At 44.4% G+C, this 23,485-nt stretch overlaps 1 protein-coding gene across 4 annotated transcripts in view; it reads left to right on the top strand.

Moving 5' to 3' along the window:
• The window catches only part of LOC8032520 (protein kinase C, brain isozyme), a 76,027-nt gene that overhangs the window by 7,322 nt on the left and 45,220 nt on the right, over positions 1-23,485 (top strand). For 2 of the 4 annotated variants that reach the window (XM_029978167.4, XM_002410179.5), the window contains exons 2-13: positions 568-599; positions 1,272-1,354; positions 6,242-6,353; positions 8,530-8,658; positions 10,639-10,795; positions 12,238-12,553; positions 13,821-14,057; positions 16,698-16,852; positions 17,862-18,000; positions 20,635-20,715; positions 22,078-22,185; positions 22,767-22,907. In XM_029978167.4, the coding sequence (XP_029834027.1) occupies positions 568-599; positions 1,272-1,354; positions 6,242-6,353; positions 8,530-8,658; positions 10,639-10,795; positions 12,238-12,553; positions 13,821-14,057; positions 16,698-16,852; positions 17,862-18,000; positions 20,635-20,715; positions 22,078-22,185; positions 22,767-22,907 (1,690 nt within the window). Of the gene's footprint in view, positions 1-567; positions 600-1,271; positions 1,355-6,241; positions 6,354-8,529; positions 8,659-10,638; positions 10,796-12,237; positions 12,554-13,820; positions 14,072-16,697; positions 16,853-17,861; positions 18,001-20,634; positions 20,716-22,077; positions 22,186-22,766; positions 22,908-23,485 lie in introns of all 4 variants that reach the window. The other 2 variants (XM_042294653.1, XM_042294652.1) reach the window with 1 other exon arrangement.

The raw sequence follows: 23,485 nt of genomic DNA, 5'->3' as shown, positions 1-23,485 counted from the left end.
ATTTCCTTCCCATTTAACCGACAGACCTGAAATTTTGTTATGCACCCTCTAGCATGACCACCAGCCTACCCTGTAAAGTTTATTAATTTCAAGCCTAGGGTTCAAAAATTGACCCTCTCAGGGGGTGTGTCCTCTTAAAAGAGGTATTGGATGATGGTGCTTTAGCTTCTCTTAAAATAATTTTCTATTCGTGCTGAAGATATCAAATGCAAAACTCAAAACTTTTGCAAGAAAAAAAAAAACAAGTGAGGCGCCAGAAATTTTTTGTGTTCAGTTTTGAGCATGTCAGTCATTTGAAAACTCCTCGCTATATGGATCTCTGGCTTTTTTCATTTTTTTTTTCATATGGTGACCAGCTACAAGAATGGGTTCCCATTAAAAAAAAATATATATATATAGAAATGGGTTTAGGGGTAAATTGGCTTCTACGCCTTGGTTACTTGCAAATTTGTGTGTCAGTACTTATTAAGTCCATGCAGTGAAGTGTTTGTGTATTCGTTACCTGTGGTGTAACGCAATGCGAACCTATATTTTGCCGTTTCTGATTCTTCTGATCTTTCTTTTCAGGGGCTTTGGAAAACAGGGTTACCAGTGCCAAAGTAAGTGTCCCATTAGCTGAGTCTGCACTCCTATTTTTTCAGTAGCAAGGGCCAATAACATGAACGACTGTATAACTATATATAACAATTTTTTTTATGGTGCGTCTGCCAGCGAGAAGGAACAAGTGGGAAATTTTGGAAATATCCCTGATTTATACTGCTTAGAGATGTGCACATTGTGCGACATTATTCGCTATATGCAGCTTGCTAGCTTGGCTTGTTTATAAAACAACAAAAATGTCACATAGGTGAAGTTTCTTGACATGTATCTTATAAAGTGTTTAGTGGTGAATAGTTTTTTCTTTTCTAGGTTGAGTTTTTTATATGGTGATTTCATTAAGTAGAAAGAAGCCTTTTGGATTAAGAATGTCTATTCATACCGCTTTTGTCGAAGTGCATGCTGTCACGTCTCTCTAGTACGGACCCCGTAAAATGGATACCCTGCTATGTAGGAATAGTTTTCAGGGATGAATTCGGTAAATACATGCATCTTCGTCCCGTTGAAGTGGATATCCTGTTAAAATGGACGTCCCGTTAAAATGGACGTCCCGTTAAAATGGACGTCCCGTTAAAATGGACAACTCGCGTTACGGACCGTGTTTTCGGGAATGGAGGTATTCATTCCTCTATTAGCAAGTTCAGGATCTCACTTCAGCGATGTTCTCTTTGCAGTATGCAGCTTTGTAGTACACAAGCGTTGCCACGAGTTTGTCACCTTCAAGTGTCCTGGCAGGGACAAGGGTGTCGATTCAGACGTAAGCTTGTCCCACTTCAGTTTGTTTGCATTGTCATTTGACCCCTGTTTTTATGCCTGCTCTGATAATAGAAGAATGTCCTCAGGGCTCAGTTTTTTCTTGCATTAACCACAGCAACTATCGAGTGACAATATGAAGCACCGATAGGATCTTTGTGTGGGACGAAATATAGACGGTGATGGGTTTACATTTTAAGCAGTGTACTTGTCAAGGGGAAGGGAGGAGTGATGCGTGTTGTGTGATAGGGTTTCGTGAAACTCATCCCAGTGGAATTAAAACCTGAACCTCTAGTGTGAATGTCGACTTGTTTCATGGGGCTAAGGTCACTTGATCTTGGGTATGTCGTGCCGTTGCCTTCCCTGCCTGCTAAAAGACGCGTATAGATTCAAACGCAGAAAGAGCGAAAACCTTGGAAGGCGATTTGTTGACTTTCCATAGTTAGTAGAGCAATTGGCATTTTGGACCCATCAAAAGTTTGAAGCTAAAGCCCTTCCATCAAAATCTGCAGCACCTAGGTTGTGGAAACTTGTCATACACCCAAAGCAGTTGTTCGTGTTTGGGGTTAAGATGAATCAACTTCCGAACTTGTTTTATCTCTCTGAGCCTCTTAAGCTTATCTTTGTAAATCTCCTAGAAGGATATCAACCTGTTGTGCCATTTTGCTTGGCAAGGAAATCTCCTTTTATTTCTGACACCCTAGATAAGCAGGGCAGTGACAAGCTGCATGTTTGTCAAGCTCTTTTCTTAAAGGTCACTTTCCTGCACAAAAACATTCTGAAAAAAAAAAACAAAAAAAAAAAAGAAATTTTATCTGTTATGTTGTGTTGGTAGTGATTCTCAAAAGATGGCTGGTTTTTGGCTATAGGACCGATTGCGGATCTAACGCAACATCAATGCGTAAGAAATGTCCATCTATCCGTTTTTAACTGACTAACAGACTGGTGAAGGCAGAGATAAACTGCTGTCCTTAGGTGTCAAATGGCAGAAATATCACTAGAGAGAGATAGAAAAATAAATAAATGATGAATTTGGAGAGATTGGCAGCCTCAAAAATAATGCTGGCTACTCAATGTCATTACTTTCTAGGATCGAGGGATGTTACATTGGGCCACTTTATTGTTCTAATTTGAGTCTTATTAAGTCTTTTCATCTTGTCTCACTCGTTTATTTTCTGAATGGTCACAGTTAACAGCCATGCTATGTTCCACTTTAAGTGCGAGAGTGGCAGAAGAGAGAGCTCCAGGCTTTCTGCACCCCCATCAAGCACGTGCGCTTGTGGAGTGCAGGCATCGTTCAGGGCAACATACTCATGCTTGTAGCTTTGTCTTGGCTCGCACATAAAGTGAAACAAACTGTAGTTTAAAGAGCTCGTCCCCAGACCTTCCCACACATCTGAGGACAGCTACGTCTTCCCTCTTGCACGCTCGCAGAAAGCGAAAAATGAAGGCTTAGCAGTATAGTGAAAGAGGAATGCTGCAATCGCATAACCTTACAGGGAAAGAAAGGCCATTAAGTTTCTCTCCAGCAGCCACTGTTTCCCGGTCCGCCCGGGTCTTAAAAATAGAGGCACAAAAAGCCTCTTTCTCGTCGGGTTTTGAAGCACCCTTGCGAATGGTGTTCGGGCGGACACCTAGGCTCGGTGGCTCCCTTCAACTCCAAAAAGAAATGTGGGGCACCCACTGTCCCCGGTCTATTTGGGTCCCTGTCCAAAACTTGTCTCGTTCGCTCGAAAACAGGGAGTGAGCCATTGCCAGATGAAAGAGGCAGAGGGCTGTTTTAATGTGACGAGCATGACTGCCACTGGGAGACGACCTTGGGAGGGCTGGATTATCTGCGACCAGGATTTTCATATAGTGGACCCTTTTAGCGTTCGCAAACGCGAGCTGTCTCGTGTCTTCCCAAGCTGCCTTTTTCAGAGGCCCCTCCATTTCGGCAGACTTTCCGAGCTCGTTTGTGTCGCCATTGCGGGGACGCATTGGGACTGGTTCACACATTTGTGTCGGCGCGCGTTGCGTTTCCTTGCAACCGTTTGCGACAATTGAACATGGCTACATCTTACATGTTGCCTAGGAACACTCGCAATTTGTATACAATTGTACTTGTTGTCACATCAAGGAAAGAGAGAACTTTTGTGCATGATTCGCGTGTACAAAACTGCGTGCATGCGGATCACGTGCACGTAGCTTTGTGCTGTGTGAAGTATTCCTTACGAGATTTAGTTGTCGAAGGAAGAAACAATGCTTTTGGCGTTTGAAACATCTGCGTCTTGAGGAAATACTTTAAACATAACAAGCACGTGCGAATAGGGGATTTTGAGCTCGAAGCAAATAGCGGTTTTGGCCGAATATTTTCGAATTGAATATTGAATAATTTCTCAGATTCTTTCACTACCAAGCACTGTGCTGGAACAGAAATTCAACTGAGTTTGTAAAAGTTGTTTTCCACCTTCCACTTGTCCACTTCTTAGCTCAGTTGATTTTAATGTAACTTCATGAACTGCGGCACTTAAAATCTGCTTGCTAATGCAAGAATTCTTCTATTTGAAATTTGGCAAGAAAACAATAAAAGCAGAGCCTGCGAGCTCTGCGGGTATTGCTTCCCCGCAGCGCTCAGGTGCCCGGTGAGGAGCACACTCGGCAGAGCTAACCAGCCGCGATCAACACTTCAAAAAGTATATGGATACCGCAGTTCACCTCGAAGTGAATATTGAAAAGGGTATTAATCGAAACTACTCTTCGAAATTTTTATTATTTGCACAACTCTAGTCTATGATGCACCAATATAAATGAGGTCAAGTGCTTGCAGTATTTGAGACGAGGTCGCTTATATCGTCGTCATAATTATTTCAAGCCTGCCGTGAAAGTATGGTACATCAAAAATGATCAGAATATGTTTCCTGGTAATTTTAAATTGGCTGATCACTTTTGATGCTCTGTATTTTCACTGTGAGCTCGAAATAGTTTTGACAACGTTATAAGCGACCATTTCTTGTAGGTAATGCATAGGTTTGATCTTCCAAATAGTGCCAAAGCTCAAGTTTAGTTGTACACAAATCGGGAGTGGTCACACTTGAACACAAATGTGTGAAACAGCCTCAGGTGCACTACCGAAACAATAAAGTTGAAGGTTTCGCGAGGTCCTTCTGTCGAGCTCTTCAACATATACGAGACGACCTGGCTCTCTCACAAGGGCATTAAAAAAATCTCCAACAAATCTATCACTAACCTGTCTTTTAGCTAGGCATTCGGCAAAATTGCTAATTAAACATGTGAACATTGCAAAGAGTGGTGTTATGAAAGGGGTTGATTGTTCTTGTTTGAAGCAGAAGCTTGCAAAAGGCAACAGCGCTGCCACCAGGTGAACAGGGTCTATACTAAGAAGCTTCTACAGGCTTTCGGAGGTTCTTTCTCGCTCCTTACAGTATGCGAAAATTACTCAACTCAATTCTAGGCACTCTTCTGACACTCGAGAATGGGGAGTTGTGAGGTTAATTAGGCAGTTTTAACATGATATTTTTGTTTTCTAAAGCCTTTCAAGCTCTCGAGGTCGAAATAACTCTCAAAGACACTTTCAATTTTAACTAAAAAGGGAGCTTAGAGAGAAGAAATTGATGGCATTGGGAACACAAATAATTTGCAGAAAGTTAGAGAGGAAATTGCAATCAACAATGACCTTTTGGAGAGATTCACAATGAGCAGGACAAACCAGTGACTCGCATGTTGTGGAGTTAAGTGACATCAGAGAAGAATGAGAAATCTATTAACTTCTAAGGATTTGTGAGAATACATTTAAAATGAATGTTCAGAGATTGGTTTGAAGTTTCCATTGAAGTACCATTCAGGAGAATAACACCATTCTTTCTTGTCTCTGTCACGCAAGAAAAAGGTCTTGAAAGTGCATTTATTTTTTAAATTACGGAAATGCGTGGGATTCTGGTTTCTTAGAAAGGTGTCAAAGAATGTTCCTAAAAATGCATAAATCTTAAAATAAAAAAAAAAAATTGAAAAAATTTATTTTAGAAAAATTTGTTTTCCTAGTGTCTAGATAAATCAATTGCCTCTTGTAAAAAAAAAAATGAGTCTGTAATAAGTACATAAAAAAAAACAAAAAAACATTGAGGAATCTATTTTTTTGGCAAACTTCAAGTGCTTTTTTTCTTTGTCGCATACTTTTTCAATAATGCCCATGCCCTATTGGTCTTTTCTGAACTCTGCAATTGGCATTATTAACGACTTCGGTACACTTTTCAAGATTAAGTGTTCTGTGTATTTTTTTTTTGTAAATTTATTTATCAGTATTGCAGTCACAGAGGAATTTATTACTTCCTTGAATACTAAGGCCCACTTTTTATGTTACAAATACACAACCTTTTTTTTAGACATATGTAATAGTATTCTCAGAGCTAATTAAAAAAGCATCACTATATAAATTTGATTTTGGAAACATAGTCCCGTCAAAAAAAAAACTATATTTCGCCAAGACATTCCCCTTAATGACCTGCAGAGAGTGATGCAGTGCTATTGGATCAATCTCCCATAACTCGGATTCCAGTAAGCATGTTCAATGTCGGATTGCACGTCTGGAACAGGCAGAAAATGTGCGTCAGTTTACGATGTGGCAAACATGTTTTAACAAAAGAACAAAAAGAAAAGCTCCGAAGACTCTTGTGTACCCCAGTTGCTTTTTTTTTCTCTTAGATGAACGTAAACCATGGTTTGGGGCATTTGTATTATTAACTTTTTGAGTGTTGCTCACATTAATGTTTCTTCCCTGCTGCTGTGGGGAAGGCATAGGCTTGTCAAGCACCCTTTTTTCTCTGCCTCTCCTCTTCAAGCGGAGAAAAAAGGAATTGAATTTGCATTGCGTGTGACCTTGCTTTGCGTGCAGGACGCGCGGACCAAGCACCAGTTCATCATTCAGACGTACACAAGCCCCACATTCTGCGACCATTGCGGGTCCTTGCTCTACGGACTCATTCACCAAGGATTCAAGTGCAAAGGTGGGCCGTCCTCACCATTGCGGCCTTCGTCAGCTTTGTCACAGTCTTCACATTTACACTTTTTAACAGTGTGTCCCCTCCCCAAAAATATTCATACATTTTTTTATCACCGCAAAAATAAAAGACTCATCGCCGAAGGCTCCTTTTCTGACCAGGTGTGGCGCTGGCGGTCAGAACTCGATGCCAAATTTTCAAAACTGACCGTCACCTTGTACAAAAGTTATACCGTAGAATACCGCGCATCCACCCAGTTCACATTAAGCACCCATTACCAAATTTGTGAGATCTGAGAAAAAATGCACAGTACATTTATATGTAAAATTGATGACCGGACAAGCGCCCATCCCCCATTTTTTTGCGATTATCTCCAAAGTTTCAGTGGCCGCTTGTCCGGTATTTTACGGTAGGCGATTTTCTTAAGATTTCAGTGGCAAATTGGGGCCTGTTCTTGTTAACTGGTGCCACTCAATTCTGTGTATTCGAAGGCTTCGTTGGCTGCCATTTTCCCATTGAAAATTTTAGATCACTTATAACTAAGTTTCAGTGTTTTCGGATAAATCCGAAGAACTGCAAAAAACACCCGCCGGTAAAATTTTGGTTTATTCAAATTTATCTATAAACTCCAAATTAAAAAAGAAAAAAGACTGTTTTTTATAATTATGTTTGATCAGCACACAGAGTCATTAATTCTGGGAAAATGCCACCGCAGTTGCCTTTCGAATCTCGGACCCTCGTTGAATGGGTTCTTACCGCTTATCTCGTCAAGGTTCAATCAGGACAACAGGTCATTGCACTTTGGGTTCACGACAAAAGCCGCTGTTTTGGTTTCCAGTTTGAGTCATACTATTTGTGCTTTAGATGAAGGAGAGGTTGTGTTTTTGTTACAGTGAAAGCTATGGACCATAGAGATTGCACAAAGCGGGGAAGAGGGACAGTTGAATCTTTTCTGTTATATCCTTAACCACTCCACCTCGTGCGGTCGTGGGGTAGGTTGATGGAAGAGGATGGGATGAATACGAGCTTACCAGCGACCACCTCCAGGAGTTTATTGATTCTAAGGTATCGACTTTTTTTGAAGCAACACTTGTGTGCAACGTTTGTCGTGGGAAAAATTATTTATTGCCAGTGGCATTAGATCCAATGCCAAATCCAGCTGAAGAAATATTAATTGATTCAAGCACTTTTTTTTTATCCAGCATACATTTACACTTGTATATTATTTATTTATTTATTTTTAATGGGAAACACTGCAAAATTAAACTCAAAATTTCGGAGAATTGGGAATCGAACAAAGATGAACACCGATAAACTCAGAATTTCTGGCAAAAAATAAACTCCAAAGAGCACCCTCCGAATTTGCCAGAAAAAAAAAAAAAAAAACTGAAAGCACGGAATTCTATATATAAATTTTGGATGAGATAGCTCTGAAACTTTGGCATCTTGTTTAGACCGCTGGCACTACATTTAGACGGACAATGAGCGTTCGGCAATGCATAGCTTTCTTTTGTGGTGAAACAAACCCTGTAAATATTTCTTTGACACCCTGTAGTTAGCTACAATAGATGTTGCACCAGAAGAAGTTGGTAACCTTGGACAAGCGCTTCATTTTTCTTTTCTTCATTGTGCTGAATCTGAATGTCAATCTAAATGGATTGCAGGAGTGCAGAGGATTGTCCTTATAATTATGTTTGGTTTAAGGAATGTTTGCACATGATTAAGCAAAGTTCTGGTTTGTTGTAATATGATAGTATAGTAAAAGTACGGACATCGTGACATTGTTTTATCAAATTGACTTTACTGTGTAGAGGTTCTGCTTTAACTTCTCCGAGCTGCTGGAGTGACCGTGATAATGGCATTTCTGAAGCTCATTCCCAAAAAGTCAGACTTTTGCCAACAGTAAGTTATGAGACATAATAGACATGAAAAGACGAAGCAAACATGTAGAAACCCAAGGTAAAGAAATAGAGGGCAAAAAAAGAAAGAAAAAAAGACATGCAGCTTTTTTAATTTTTTTTTATGTTTTGCTGTTTTTTATGCATATTAAATTGTCAGCTGCATACTACGCCTTTCTCTTGCGTTTTTTCTGCCCCGGGGAGATGTGTCCATGGGCAGAAAACCCACGAAATAAACGCTTTCAGTCAATGAATCAATCTTGTTCTTTTTCTTTCTAACAAAGCATGCGACATGAACGTGCACAAGCGTTGCCAGGAGAGCGTGCCCAACCTGTGCGGCTGCGATCACACGGAACGACGGGGACGCATTCACCTCAAGGTCTCTGCCACCAGCAACAAGCTCATCTGCGAGGGTGAGCTCACTTTCTCCCTTGCACTTATGAGATGGGGTGTCTCTCTCAAAAATGGAGAGATAGCCACAGGACGAGAAAAACTACAATTGATCAGTTTACAGCACGTTTTAGCGGTCGTTTAAAGTTAGTCGTTAAAAAATGGATAGCTAGCTACGGGACAGGAAAAACTTCACTGCACCATCTTGAGGGAGTTCGAAGCCTACAGTGTTGGCTTTTGTGTTTCTATTTCCCTTTGTGAGTGGCAGCAATTTTTAAGCCAAGCATGAAACCGATGGCATGCCATTGTTTGTGACAGTCATGGCCGCTTCCACAGGCCTGGCACGCGCTCGTGGGAGTGGCAGTGCTCTCGAATTCTCCGTCGATTTTTCAAACTCGAATAGCAGCAGTGAGTCCACTGATGAAGCTAGATCATCGTATTTCGGTTCCAGTGACCTGTGCTTCACCACACCGAGAAACTGCTTAGCCCAATGGCATCTGCAGTTGTGAGGGTTTACTTGACTTTTGGCAGATCAAAATCTTTCTAAGTTAGAAGTCTAGCTTTTTTTGGAGCTTTTTGTTGTAAAAATGAAAGACATTATTTCAAATATTTTTTGGGGCACTTTTTTTTGTGCAAAATATAGCCCTATCTTTACCCGGCTGGGACAAATTTTTAGAAAACAATTTTGTTTGACAAAGTACATATTGTATAAGAATTAAAGTCCTTTCTCTGGCAATTGCATGATACAAAAGCCCATTTATTTAACTTTGCTTCTCTGTACGGCATCACATTGTAAGCCTAATAGTTTCCGCGCTGGAAAAATAAAACAAAAAACAAAAAGCCACAAAGAACAGGCATCTTCGCCATGGTCAGGAAAGTGTTGTCACATTTTGATGGCCTGAACAGCGTGTCAAGATTTGTTTTATTTTTATTTAGAGGGCACTTTTTCGATCAGGAACGGGTGCAAAAAAAATAAACAAAGACAAAACCTAGTTTACATGAAAAATATGTGGCTATACAGTTTAAGTTGAAGAAAAAAAAGGTAAACAAATCAGTAAACAGGCACTCCAACAATACAATACGCATGCAGAAAACAAATTCAACCTTCCAAGATTATGGGACACTAGAGGGGGTGCAGAAATGCCCACTTTTTCTACTAACAAGCGTGACATTTTTGATATTGTAAGTTAAACTCTTTAGTTTGGCTCTGGATGAGTCAAAAGTCAATCCAGATATCTGGATTACCTTTATTGGTGTTTAATTGCTTAAGCGGGTAGTGCGTAACTGACGGGTATCCGACGGGCTGCCGAACGACAGATCTAGCTAGTAAAGTTTCGAGTTGATTGCATCCAAGACATGCCTTTGACATGGGCGCTACAAAAAGGAAAACAACAGAAAATTACAGGCTCGCAATGATTGAGAGCGAACAAAGCTTCATCAGTCAACCAAATAAATATGTGGCAAAAGTGGGTATGGCAACATACCCCACGTTCGCTCAACATCTGATTACATATCGTAGACAGGTTATTGGCAGGTTTCTTACCAGGGATGATAGACTTATCTGCTGAAAGCTAGTTCACACACCTGCAACTGCTTAAAATTAATGTGCGCCTTAAAACTTCTAAAATCTCTTACGACGACGGCAGAGCGCAACTGGCGCCATCTATCGGGCATCCGTGGGACACTTTCAGTTTCGATGTATTTTTAAGAGCTTTTGACGTATCATTATTCTTCTTTTTTTTTTTTGGCTCGAAAGTCTTTTGACAATGTTTTTGAATGATCGTTTCTCGTAGACAGCATATACATTTGATCTCTCAAATACCGCGAAACCAAAACTTCCGCTCCAGTGAAATGAAGTTCCTGGGCCATCTCATGGATGCCACTCCAGTGTGTTCTGTGGTCGTAAGAGATCAGAAGAGATCGGTTCTAAGCAGACGCGAGTGTGCGTACGGGCCTCGAGACTTTCTAGAACGTTCTCCCGACGTTGCGCCGGGCGTGTGCAGTCCGGCAAGCTCGCAACCTCATCCCGATGGACCCCAACGGTCTCTCGGACCCCTACGTCAAGCTCAAGCTGATCCCGGACTTGGGAGACTCGGCCAAGCGCAAGACCAAGACCATCAAGGCCTGCCTCAACCCGGAGTGGAGGGAAACCCTGTCGTTGTGAGTGGACGTCCTTCGTCTCGGTGTTTACAGGTGTCCCTATGACCCTCGTTGGTTGGAAGGAGGGTTGCTTGTCTGTCAGTTGGCTTTGACCCACAGCCCAGGGCCAACAGACCTCTTGCCAAACTATCTGTGCACCAAAGAGGGTGCTGGGAACGTAGGTATGTGCGTCGCGCACAGGTCGCATCATCGGTGTAAGAGATTTGAAGTGAATTACGTAAAGAAAGATTTGAAGGAACGCACATGCAAAGTGCCATCTGTTTGGGTTTTTGCTTTTAAAAGGTTGCTGCAGCAGACTCCAGCACACGCGGCACATGCTACTACTACGCTTGCTGCACGCTCCTTGGTGCTTGGTTAATCTAGCGAAAAGTCCATTGCTCTGAGGTACTGTTCAAACCCCAAACCTTGACGGAGAAAAATATCTCAAAGTGTTGGCATCAAATTTCACCTTGTGGGAACGAGGCATTGAAATGATAAAATGCCTGAAGCTGGCTGCATTTATCGAAAGGCTCGTTATGAAATGAGCTAGAGAAATTGACGCCTGTTTGTAGCAAGCTCAAACTTTGATCAAAGCTGTATTTTAGTGGTGGATTTTACCTTGCACATGTGTGACGGGCGCCCACATTGTGGCAAACATCATGCTTGCAGTGCCATCTCCCAACAGGTGCAGCAGGCCATAGGCCGACTCTGGGGAGCGGGGGGGAAGGAGGGGAGGGGTCCACTCTGAAATTTCTTGGAGGGGGGGGGGTAGCCAATGCCCCCCTTTCCCCGGAAAGGAGCTGTTCAGAAGGGCGTGTACCCCTGTTTCGGGGTCCTCGGAGTAAAGTGCATGGCACAAGGGGGGTGGTTGAGTTTAAGGCAGGCCAGACCTAAGACAGCCCCAGCCACCTTCGCCTATGCAGCAGGCTCTAGGGTAATTGCAGACAGCAATACAACAGGCACTGCATTGCTTGCATTCTCCTGAGCGATTGTTGCGCCTGTCGAAAGACGGCACCGCAAGCACAACGCTCGGGTGACTCGGTCATATGCGTTGGTTATTGTTGTTAAAAAGGTTGAGGATCTTGTTAAAACTTTTCACAGGAGTAGGGCTAAGCCTTTTTCCGATTTTTTTCGGGTCGTTGACAGCGAGGCCTATGATTCATAACACCCCATATATGAAACCCATAATTTTTATGAAATAGAGCATTTGTTGAATGTATGACAATACGACGCTTTATGTAAAGAAGAAAGAATGAAACATAGAAGCACAGAACACGGACAGCACTTCTTTGGAAAGGTGTGCCGTCCGTGCTTTGTACTTTCTCAAGCTTTTACAGTCTACCAATGCACTCACCTCAAAGCAGTACCATTTTACGGGTGACGTACGTGATTGTGTCCCGCAACGGACAACCTGTTTGTTCCATCAGCGAAGCGAGTGCCCGTGGTTGCCCGATGCCTTGCAGCGACCTGAAGGCAGAAGACAAGGACCGCCGTCTGCTCATCGAGCTTTGGGACTGGGACCGAACGTCGCGCAACGACTTCATGGGCTCTCTCTCGTTCGGCATCTCCGAGATCTTGAAGCAGCCCGCCGAAGGGTGGTTCAAGCTGCTCACTGCCGAGGAGGGGGAGTTCTACAACGTTCCGGTCCCAGCCGAAGACGAAGATGCATCCGCGCTCCGGAGCCAGATGCGGGCAATGCCGAGGCCGGGCCACAGGGGCACCGCTCGCAAGGGAACGCCCAGCGCCTTTCCGGACGTCCCGCACAACATGGGCAAGCAGGTGAGCTCACCGTATTCCCTGGGAGTTCCGATGAAACTGCCCAATCGGTCTGATAAACGTGGCTAGCCAATACGGAGTGCAAGTGGTGGGCTTCTTTGCGCAAGAGCTGCGGTGACGTCAGAACTACACCGAGCCCTGATTGGCTTTGATTGAAAGGATAGTGGCTAGACCTCAATGCTAGATTGAGATCTATCCAGTATTCTTTCAATCGGCCAATAAGAGCTTGACGTTCTGACATCGTCGCAACCCCTGTGCAACGAGCAGACAAGCTAGTGCTCCGCATTGGTTAGATTAACTTCTCTAGCGGTCCACATCTCTATTGCTCCAATAGGCAAACCCAGTTGGTTCCATAGATCCATGGGTTCTCAAGCTGGGTAGCGGTTCCTCAAAGTGTTCGTGTTTATTTCCCGAGCCCCCAATTTTCTCGACCTACTCCGTCCCAAAGTGAAGTATTTTTTTTATTTAAGCATCGTCTTAGTGGATCTGAGCCACCCATGGATGTGTAATTATGAGCCGAAAGCTTCCCAACTCTGCTCAGTTTCAGCTTGCATATGGCCGCAGCGGATACTACGAGCTATCGGGGCCGATCTAGGGCTGTGTGAGGGTTACGTAATCTTAGAGATGGGGTGCAGCGACGTGTGAAGCGCGTATGACATGCTACAATCGGAACGCTACGGTCGGACGTAAGCTGGAACGGATTATAGTGTATGCGTCATTGTTTGCAAGGCAGCTGTAGGGTTCTGCACTGCTTAGTGCCGAGTCTGGTAAGGGTTCCTCGCGCAACAGTCGAGAAATAGGGGATCCTTGATGTTGACAAGTTTTGGGAATCTCTGCCATAGACGTTTCAATTGGTCTAATTGACACCTGGCTCAAATAGTCTATCAGATCAAGTGGACAGGTCTATTTGAGAGAGGTGTCAATTAGACCTGTCCACTTGATCTGATAGACATTTCTCTTGGACCAGTGGAAGTTTGTGTAATCGATAGAAGTTCCTACCTGTCCAATAGGCATATTCCCACCTGACCAGTAGAACTAATTGGCTGACAGACTTTTCAGTCGATCTGATGAAAATCTTCAACCACTACACATTTTTTCGGGACCAATGGAAATCTTGTTAGAACCAGCAGACCTTTCTACCGGTCCAAACGAATTTCCTGTGGGAACATTAGAAATCTATTGTTGCCATAGAAGTATCCATCGGAATTTCTGCTAAGGACCCTCGCACGCCCTTCCGTCCTAAGCCGACGCCCGATTTGCGCCATCGCAGGACGTGATCCGTGCCTCGGACTTCCACTTCCTCATGGTGCTGGGCAAAGGCAGCTTCGGCAAGGTGCTGCTGGCAGAGCGCAAGGGCACGGACGAGCTGTACGCCATCAAGATCCTCAAGAAGGACATCATCATCCAGGACGACGACGTGGATTGTGCCATGGTGGAAAAGCGGGTCCTCGCCCTGCCGGCCAAGCCCCCGTTCCTGGTGCAGCTGCACTCGTGCTTCCAGACCATGGTGCGGAGACCAGGGTCAGCCCTCCCCCACGCGACATCCCGCGCCCTCCGCCCACACGACACCCTATGCCTCCAGAAGGCACCTCCACACCATTTTTTAGAAAGCACACCTTTAGTTGACACTTTCTGACTATGCCTCCACAAGACGACTTCCATGTGGTGCCTCGAGGAGACCATCCCTCAAGAACACCCTTTTCAAGTGACAAAACTTCATAGAACACCTAAACATGATGCGTCACATTACACCTCTAGACGACTTTCCTTCTGGAGATGTCTCTTGAAGACGTCCCCAGGAGACGCATTCTCGGGACGCTTCCAGAAAACAACTTGCCACATGGCACCTCAAGGAGACTCTCCCACAAGAACACTTCCTTCATGGGAACATCCTGGCACACACCTTTATTTAACACCCTTGCACGATACCACGCACTGCACCTGTGGAACACTACTCTCCCACATAATCGTTGGAGAAGACAGCCCCAGAAAACACCCCTTCACAATGTTTCCAGAAGACTACCCCCACATGACACCTCCAAAACAAACTTGCACAAGAACACCCCCTTCACCTTCATAAGTTACGTACAGACACCTTCATGCAATAGCCTTACACAGTGCCTGACACAGCACCCTTGGAAGACTCTCCCACACAATTATTATAGAAGACGCTCCTCAAAGACACCCTTTCATGATGCTTCTAAAAGAAAACCTCACTTTGTACCTTTAGAAGGCTCACCTACAAGAACACCTGCTTCATTGAACATCCAGGTACACTTCCACACAACACCCCCTTACTATGCCTCATACTACACCTCTAGAAGACTACTCCCCCACATTATTTTCTTAGGACAGTTGTTATTAGCCACTGATGTTTCGCGGACCCCTTGTGGATCTGTGGAGATGATGGAGGACCCCGTTGATGGTGAGGGGAAGGGAAAGGTATAGGTTAATTATGATAATGATTTAATAAATGGCTGTAACTAAGGGCTAGTGTGAGATAGACTTCTCTTATTGGCATAAACATGAGAAAACTCACCCAAAAATTGGAACGTTTCTTCGCAATCTAAGAAAAGACAACTTTTATTGCCGGGCTTGACTGATGAGGCTGGCTTCATGGACCCCTAGAATGCCTTCGTGGACCCCAAAGTGTCCGCAGACCCCCATTTGAGAACCACTGCCTTAGAACACACCCTTTCACTATGATTCCAGTAAAACTCCTTGCCTGACACCTCTAAAAACACCCCCAGTAGACATCCTGCACCCCCAACAGCATGCCCCCTACATTCATCTTCACACACCACCGCCAGAAATGTTCATTGTTTTCTGGCAGTATCATTAATTGCATCTTGCATGGCAGTAGCTTAAAGGGGCACTGACATTTCAAAACCTTTTTTTTTTTTATTATCCGAAACGATTGAAAACGATGCCTGAACATTACCCTCAAAGTTCAAAACTTGGGAATTCAGTATTTGTGAAGTAAAAAAAAACGATTTCCAGAGGCCGAATTTGAAGTTCCCGCGCGATCCGCGCCACGGCAGCGACGTCAAATATTGAGCTGTCCCACGAGTCAAGTTTCTCTCACGCCACCAAGCCGCCGCCACCCAAAGTGTCGTGTTCGCCTGCGTCCTGCGAACAACTGCTCTCCTCCATGCGTGCCGCCTATCGCTGCGAGCAGTCGACGCTTGCCTTTCGAGTTTGAAGTTCTTTTAGGGCCCTTTCAACGATCTCACATTCCTTGAAACAGTGTGAGGTCCGACAGAAAGCATAGTGGACTTTTGTGAGCTTTGTGAGGGGTCACATTGCACCAGTTCTGTGTGAAACCAAAACAACGATACACACACAGCAAACCCAGTTGTTTTGACCATTTCATGATTCCCTTTTCGAAATCTAAGAGGTCGTCGCGCACCTAAAAAGGACAACTTTGTTTGATTCCTCAACTCACCGATCATCCTCTGCTACATGCGTCGAGCGCTGCCATGTTTTTTTGAAAGAGGATAAAAAGGCAGGAGGTGACATCACTTAGGACTCTGATTTTTGGTATTTCAAAAAGAAGGGGCGTAGTGCAATTGCAATCGCATTAAACAACATGTTTTCCGAATACTATTATTAAATGTTATAGAAACTCTGCTTACAAAGCTTCTAAATTTCCTAATATTTGACCTCACAAATCAAAAGAAGCGAGGAGGTGAGGAGCGGGAGAGAAAAGCACTAAAAATAAAAAGGTGTGCGCGCGCGCAGGAGGAAATTTCTTTTCGCGTTGCGGTATTTTTTTGCGTGTCTATGACTACAACTTGCATCATTTTAGACAGAAAAACAAAAAATCCAACCTTTGGGGTGCATTCCTTTAATGATTTGTAAGCATTTCCAAACAGAAAAAATGTGTAAGGACTTCACTATATTCACATATTCGAATGAATATTGTAATGTCGGCAAGATATCCACAAGCCGGACATATTTACTGTACAAGCAGTGATAACTACCTAAATTCTAAAATTTTGCACCTTCCCCGGGCAATAGTCCCGGGTCAAACTCTATTGGCGAGTCTTTATTTTCGTGAAGCTGGCGGACCGGTGCACGTGCCAAAGGTTGCCACGAGTTGCATGTCGCCTCGAGCGCACAACCCGACTTTTCCGCCGTGTTGCAGGATCGGCTGTACTTTGTGATGGAGTACATCAACGGCGGGGACCTCATGTTCCAAATTCAACAGTGCGGGAAATTCAAGGAGCCCGTGGCGGTGTTCTACGCCGCCGAGATCGCCATCGGCCTCTTCTTCCTCCACGCCCGGGGCATCGTGTACAGGTGGGAGGCGCACTCTCGGAATCGCGGGGTTGCTCAGCTGAGCGGATCGACGCAGCGCAGCCTTGCAGTGGGCGGAGCGAAAGCTCGTGCCACGGACTTGAGGCTCGTTCACACGATGGCACTTGACTACGTTTGACTAGAACTGTCGTACAAGCTGTGCTTAGGGTGTCGGCACTTCATTTTTTTGTAGGCGCCACCATTCGTGTGCTTCGTGCAGAGTGGGAGTAGAAATCGTTGCGAGTAGAAAGTGCGACTTCTCGGGCATCGGAAACGGTGTCGAGAACCTCGTGCAATATCGTTTTGCTCTGTGACTGTCTGTTTAAATGTTTCCGGGGGACGGAAAAGCGTTCCCTGCGAGTTTGGCTAAAGCTTTGGGTAACGACAAACAACAATTTTGACCAGCCAAATGGTTGAAGCGTTGTTGCACCTTTTCTAGTGGCTTTACGTTCCACTACGTTCTGGGGACTCGACTTGAGGTATGACAGCGAGCTCCTGGGACGTCCCTAGCACGGCATCCGAGTCGGGGAACAGCTTGACACACGGCATACGAATCGTGGATGTTTGGGTGACTTGCAGTTGTGTCTTGATGTGACGTAGTCACCTGCTAGTGTTACTTAATGGGGCCTTGAAATGCCTCGAGTTGGAATCTTACTCCCACTTATTTTGACGCAAGTGGCTGTTGTGCTGGCAATTGCTACTGTGTGATTCACGTTGAAGATCCCATTGTAACAATCCAGTAGTCTTGGCCAAATTTTTTCTTTGAGTAGATATACAACCTACCATATTTCAAAGCATGCTGACTTTTTGCTGTGCAACAAACTCGTACAACGATTGCATTCATACAACGAATTTGACTTTCGAAGTTTCACAATTGCAATCGGCTAGGCCATTCTGGTTGGCATGTCCCTGTCGGAGGGCTCTTTTGTAGGGACTGTGGGCTTTAGCGAGTCTATCGGCTTTTCGTGGTGCCTGCTGGCGTCGGCTGATTGCATCTATTGTTTATGCACAGAGATCTGAAGCTGGACAACATTTTGTTAGACCAAGACGGCCACATCAAGATTGCCGACTTTGGCATGTGCAAGGAGGGCATTGTCGGGGACAAGACCACCAAGACCTTCTGCGGGACGCCAGACTACATTGCCCCTGAGGTGGGGAAACAAGATACATACTACGAGCTATGCCCTCATTAATAAGACGCTCATCCGTCCAGCACTCTTGCGTTCCAATTGAATATCGGTTGTGCTGTATCCCTTTCCTCCCTATAATGTTTTGTCTGTGCAGTAAGCTTTCGTCAGTTAATTCGATCGTGTTCAAAAGTCCTGGTGAGCACCCATACATTTCTATGGGAGGAAAAGTTCGATAGTTCGAACTCGTGAAGACTCCGCATCAGATAATTCGTCCCGAGCGAATGCACGCGGGCTCACATTGCAGAGCTCTACGGCAGAAAAACCTTCAACATACGGCGAAACACGGGTTCTTTGCTGCAACGCCGAACGTGCGCAAATATGCGCCTACTCCTCTACGCTGTTAAGATGGACCGTAGCGAATGACACGAGCCAGCGCAACCAATCTGGCATGGAGTAGCGCAGAAAACATAGCACGTGGTCAGGCGCAGAGACAGCGCGCGCTCTCAAAGTGCCTTTCTCTAGCATCGTGTGCGGTCCATCTTGCGCCGAAAAGCGGAGGTTCTCTTTTCCTTCTTTTTTTTCTGTTGTTATTTTTCTTTGTCGCCAGCGGTCTGGCCGCCCGACGCCAAAGTCGGCTCGTAAAGCCTTCTCAGCGCACGCTGTCAAAGCAAGCATCGTGTACGGTCTATCTTGCGCGCCGGAAAAAGTGGTTTTTGTTTTTGTTATTTTTCTCTCTTGCTGACGGTCTGACTGCCCGGCGCCAAAGACTGCTCTTAAAACTTTTTTTTTTTTTTTTGAGTGCACAATTTTTTGGGGACGTGATGTCTAGTTACGCTGCTCTCCGGAACATGCTTTCGGACACGCGTTTTAAGCGCAGACGGCAGCAGACCATCCGTGAGTACTTTGAACAATAAAAGGAAGTTTAATTTTAACCATTTTTTTGTCCTTTTTTTAATTCAATCATTCGGATAATTTGAACAAATTTCAAGGTTCTGTCAAGGTCGAATTAACCAAAGTTTACTGTATTTACAGCATGCCAGTCTTTTCGTCTCTCTCAGCGGAATCATCATAATCCAGGCAATTAGCTGTTTGTGAGAACACAAAATAAGGTGGTGCAAATATTCAAATTTTTTAATAGTAGTTTCGAATAATATGCTATTCGATATTCGCTTCAAAGTAAACTGCGATATTCATATTTTTCAATGTGTTGATTGTGGCAGGTTCGCCCCGTTGAGCCCGCTTCTCACCGAGCACCGGTGCAGTGTGGAGAAGCAACAGCCGCGAAGCTCGTTTCTGCGGGTACTGCTTCTCCGCATTGCGCTGGCGCTCGGTAACAAGCGCACTCAACGGGACTCAAACGCAAACAAACGTTGATGACTGCTGGAGTATTTTTGTCGTGAGGCTTGGGAATTTAGATCTGTGCTACATGAGAAAGCAACTTGCATCATGGTTAAGTTAGTATCATAACTGTAATAAATGTCCTAAAAGTTTAGGGCACCTGTTCTTAATTGTTTTTATGCATCTGAACTGCCCCATTGCAAGCATATCTAAAAGGAAAGTGCTTTTTCTGATAAAAAGAGTTTGACAAACTTAAGAACTAGGTTTCCTCTAAATCTCATGTACGGTTGAAGCATTCCCAGAAACTCCGTCCGCAATTAGGTGCATGCAGTCTTTTAAATATATCTAGGGTGTGTACTTTCCGGTGTTTATTTATGAGAAAAATCGGCGGATGTTTTTCGGTGTTTATTTATTTTCAAAACACCGGTGTATTTCGGTGGAACGTCTCACGACGAGGCTAAAATCGGTGATTATCGGTGAAAAAAAGCGATTGATCACAGACAAAGATTTCCAATGTTATTCACATAGTTCATACACTTCTTCTCTAGGAAGCAACTATTTCTCACACTGGGTTATTATAGTAGATGCAAGCATACTTTCATGCTTGCATCTACACGCAAGGAACGTGCTGCCGTCATGGCAGCACGTTCCTTGCGGTTCGCAACCCGCATTTATGAAAACGCACGCTCCTGTACGCCACGGACGTTGGCAGTGTCTTCCAAAAACCACAGTAACCTCTAAATACATGGCTTGCACCGACATCACTTGGCCAGACACAATGAGGAAAAGGCACGTGAGAGCCTACCCTCCACTGCGTTAATTTGTCCACAAAAGGGGGCCATGGGAGACACTATGGGGGAAAGGCGTATGAAAGCTTAGCTTCCACTACGTTCACTAGACGCTTTTACCCCCCAAAAAGGAGGGCGGAATGACGCCACCTGCAAGCCATGTATAAACACTGGAAGAATGCAAGATCCACGAGATAACACGTTTGACGAACCTCTACGGGGAAAGGGTTTCGCTAGGTCGGAAACTAGCAACGACCGGTGTTTTTCGGTTTTAACCAGGGCGAAAATATCCAACCACCGGTGTTTTTCGGTTTTAACCGATTTTATATTTTCGTCACCGACGGATGTTTATCGGTGTTTTTCGGTTAAAACCGGAAAATGCACACCCTAAATATATCTAAAGGTTTATTTTCGTAAGTCTATATGTTCCTGTTTTGACTTTGGCTCTATTCTGCCATGCCTTCAGTGTTCTTATTAGTGAGGTTCTAATAAAGCATCTGCCGCTTGTTTACCTCCGCGTGTGTTGCAGATCATCTTGTACCAGCCTTACGGCAAGTCTGTGGACTGGTGGGCGTACGGAGTGCTGCTCTACGAGATGCTGGTGGGCCAGGTGTGGAGCAGCATATGCCCTGTGCACAATATACTGTAAAGTTTGGATAGGAAAAAGTCCATCAGCTCACAAGTATGGCTTGAATTCTGTTTCTGGTTGTGGCTTTGGGAGCCTTACTGGCATAAGGTGGAGTCGAGCATACGTAATTTGTGGCTAAAGCGACATCTCACGAGTTTTAATCAGCGATTTCGAGAAGTAAAAAGGTGTTTGTCTGTTGACCTTTAAAAGGAAACTGAAGCGGTTCTTTCTTCGTTTGCTTCCAGGATCACGAATATCGAGATTATTTTTCAATTAAGTGCACGGAGGCTGCAGAAATTCATTTTCAAAGTATCGCCGAACCCTTTCCTTCCCAGAGCGCGACGTCCTAAAAGAGTTGGAATCTTCGCTGTCACGCATCTTCAGCGCCTATCTAACCTATGCATGCGCATCCTTGTCATTTTCACAAGGGTCAGAAAAAGACGTCGCGACCGGCGTCAGTGCGGGGGAGCATGCCTGGCAAGCTTGCAATAGTAAGCGCTGCCCACACGAACGACAGGCGCTTGGCGGCCGAAATATCCGTGTATTGTCACGAATGACAAATGATGAAGCGGCGAGTTAACTGGAGAAACCAAACATTTGATGGGGTGAACTTGTGCCCAAAGCAAAATGGAAGAATGTTAGCGTTGCAGGCGTCGATGTAGGCGGAACAGTAGGATCGAGCGTTGGGGCTAAGACTGATCCCGGACCGCCACACGGAGCACATCTTGTACCCGCGTGGGTTTCTGGAACATTCGGCGTAGAACGTTCGGCACATGGAGCATCTATATCTTGATCAGACCGCAAGGTTCTCAAACTTACGAGAACGCTAAAATGAAAGAATAAATAAAGGGAGCGTCGCTTCCACGAATCGAATTTGGTGCCTCCACATGATTGTCAGGCACGGTAACCATTTGGCCACACACGCACTCGCTCGGCGACGAGCGTGGTAGCACGACTTAACGACTGGTCGGATATTTTTCGTGTTTTCTCGCGTTTACTTACATCTTCAGGGAAAATGAATGTGATACTCAGATTTACGGAATAAGAATATTCTAGAATACACCTCAAACTCTCTTTTTTTTTTTTTCAAGAACCTCTTCAGCTTTTTTTTTTAAGTGGAACTTTGTGTAGAGTGCCCTGTGGGAAGTATCTGATATGTTTCTGTACTAAAATAAAAGAGATGGCAGACAGCAGAGATGCTTGACCATTAACACCAGCAGTCTAAAGAGTTAAAAAATTTTAAAGAGTTAAAAAAACCTTTATGTTTGATGAGTTTTTGTTTTTCTTTTGCCTCGCACTTATCAAACATTTTTGACGTGGCGGTGACTTTTCTTTCTGGTGCAGCCCCCGTTTGATGGTGAGGATGAAGAAGAGCTGTTTGCTTCCATCACGGATCACAATGTCTCCTATCCCAAGTCCCTATCCAAAGAGGCCAAGGAGATCTGCAAGGGGGTACGTCTTTCTATACTCTAGTGCACGCTGAAATTCAGGCTAGCACAGAACGTTCCATTTAAACATTGTTTCAGTGAAACCGAGTACAAAGGTTTATACGGTAGAATGCCTGCAAATGCTGACATTATCTCTGAAGCCCCATAAAATGGCACCAAGTTTATGCTTTGTGGTGCTGTCAATATTCTTCAAGCCAACTGTGTACTGCTTATTGATATCCTACCCAAAGTTTCAATGTGTTGGCCACCTTTTCTCTGCCTGGAATATATATAAGAGGTTGGTCAGTGCAAAGTATTGGATTAGATCAGAGTGTGGCAGCTTAACTCTCTCTATTAAACAATCTTGCTGTAAAGAAACTGGATCTAGCCTGAACAAAAGGAGAGAAAGGCACAAAGCCTGAGCATAGTTGAAACTTTGAGCCAAAAGTCTTCAATTACGAAGTACCCCGGGGCTAGGTTAATGAGGGGGCAACGTAGATGCAAGGTCTTGTTGTTCTCCCTAATCGTGTTCAATTTCCGCTAGCTCGTCTGCAAACTTGCTTTTCGTGTAATTAAAGTCCTTGCGTTGTTTTCTCTGACGCGCAGTTTTTAACCAAGAATCCGAGTAAACGGCTTGGCTGCGGGTCTTCGGGCGAGGAAGACGTTCGGACGCATCCGTTCTTCCGGCGCATCGACTGGGACAAGATCGAGAACCGAGAGGTCCAGCCGCCCTTCAAGCCCCGCATTGTGAGTGCATGCTTTACCTTCCGTTGCGCACAGTGTGCCGTCGTGTGTTGCATGCGTGTTTCCTTGCATGCTTCGGGGGTCTGGGAAGAGTGTCGGGTGCGCCGGGTGTCGTTTACACCGTATATCACTCTGCAACCCCCCCCCCTCGTACCGTACATTTCCGCTCGATGGAAATATTCATCGTTGTTAAGGAAGGTTTTGAAATGGGTCGTAATGATCAAATAGATTAATTGCTAGTGTATTTGTTTTTTGTTTTGAGGAAAAGCAAAGTATTTTTTCTTGAGAACGGGTAATAGTATTTTACGTTGCGCATTTGGGGCTCTGCCATGTTTTCTCTTTTTTCTCAAGAGACCGGTGGGGAGTCGGCGTCAAATGTCGTGACTCTATTCAGATTGCTCGCGAAAAATATGGTGTGGGAGCGCTTTTTATCCTCTTCCTTTTTTCTCGACTTTGCATCGGAATTTCGTCTGCTTGGTCAAGCTTTTTCTAAGGTTTTGGTGTGCAATCCCGTTGAAAATATGCTTCGTGAAGTTTTTTCAGGAAAGCTTTCGTATAGTAAAATCTGAAAAAAGAAAAAA

The sequence above is a fragment of the Ixodes scapularis genome, unplaced genomic scaffold (assembly GCF_016920785.2).
Source record: "Ixodes scapularis isolate PalLabHiFi unplaced genomic scaffold, ASM1692078v2 PGA_scaffold6__148_contigs__length_123643588, whole genome shotgun sequence".
NCBI classification, from domain to species: domain Eukaryota; kingdom Metazoa; phylum Arthropoda; class Arachnida; order Ixodida; family Ixodidae; genus Ixodes; species Ixodes scapularis.
This window is presented reverse-complemented; position numbering and strand designations above follow the sequence as displayed.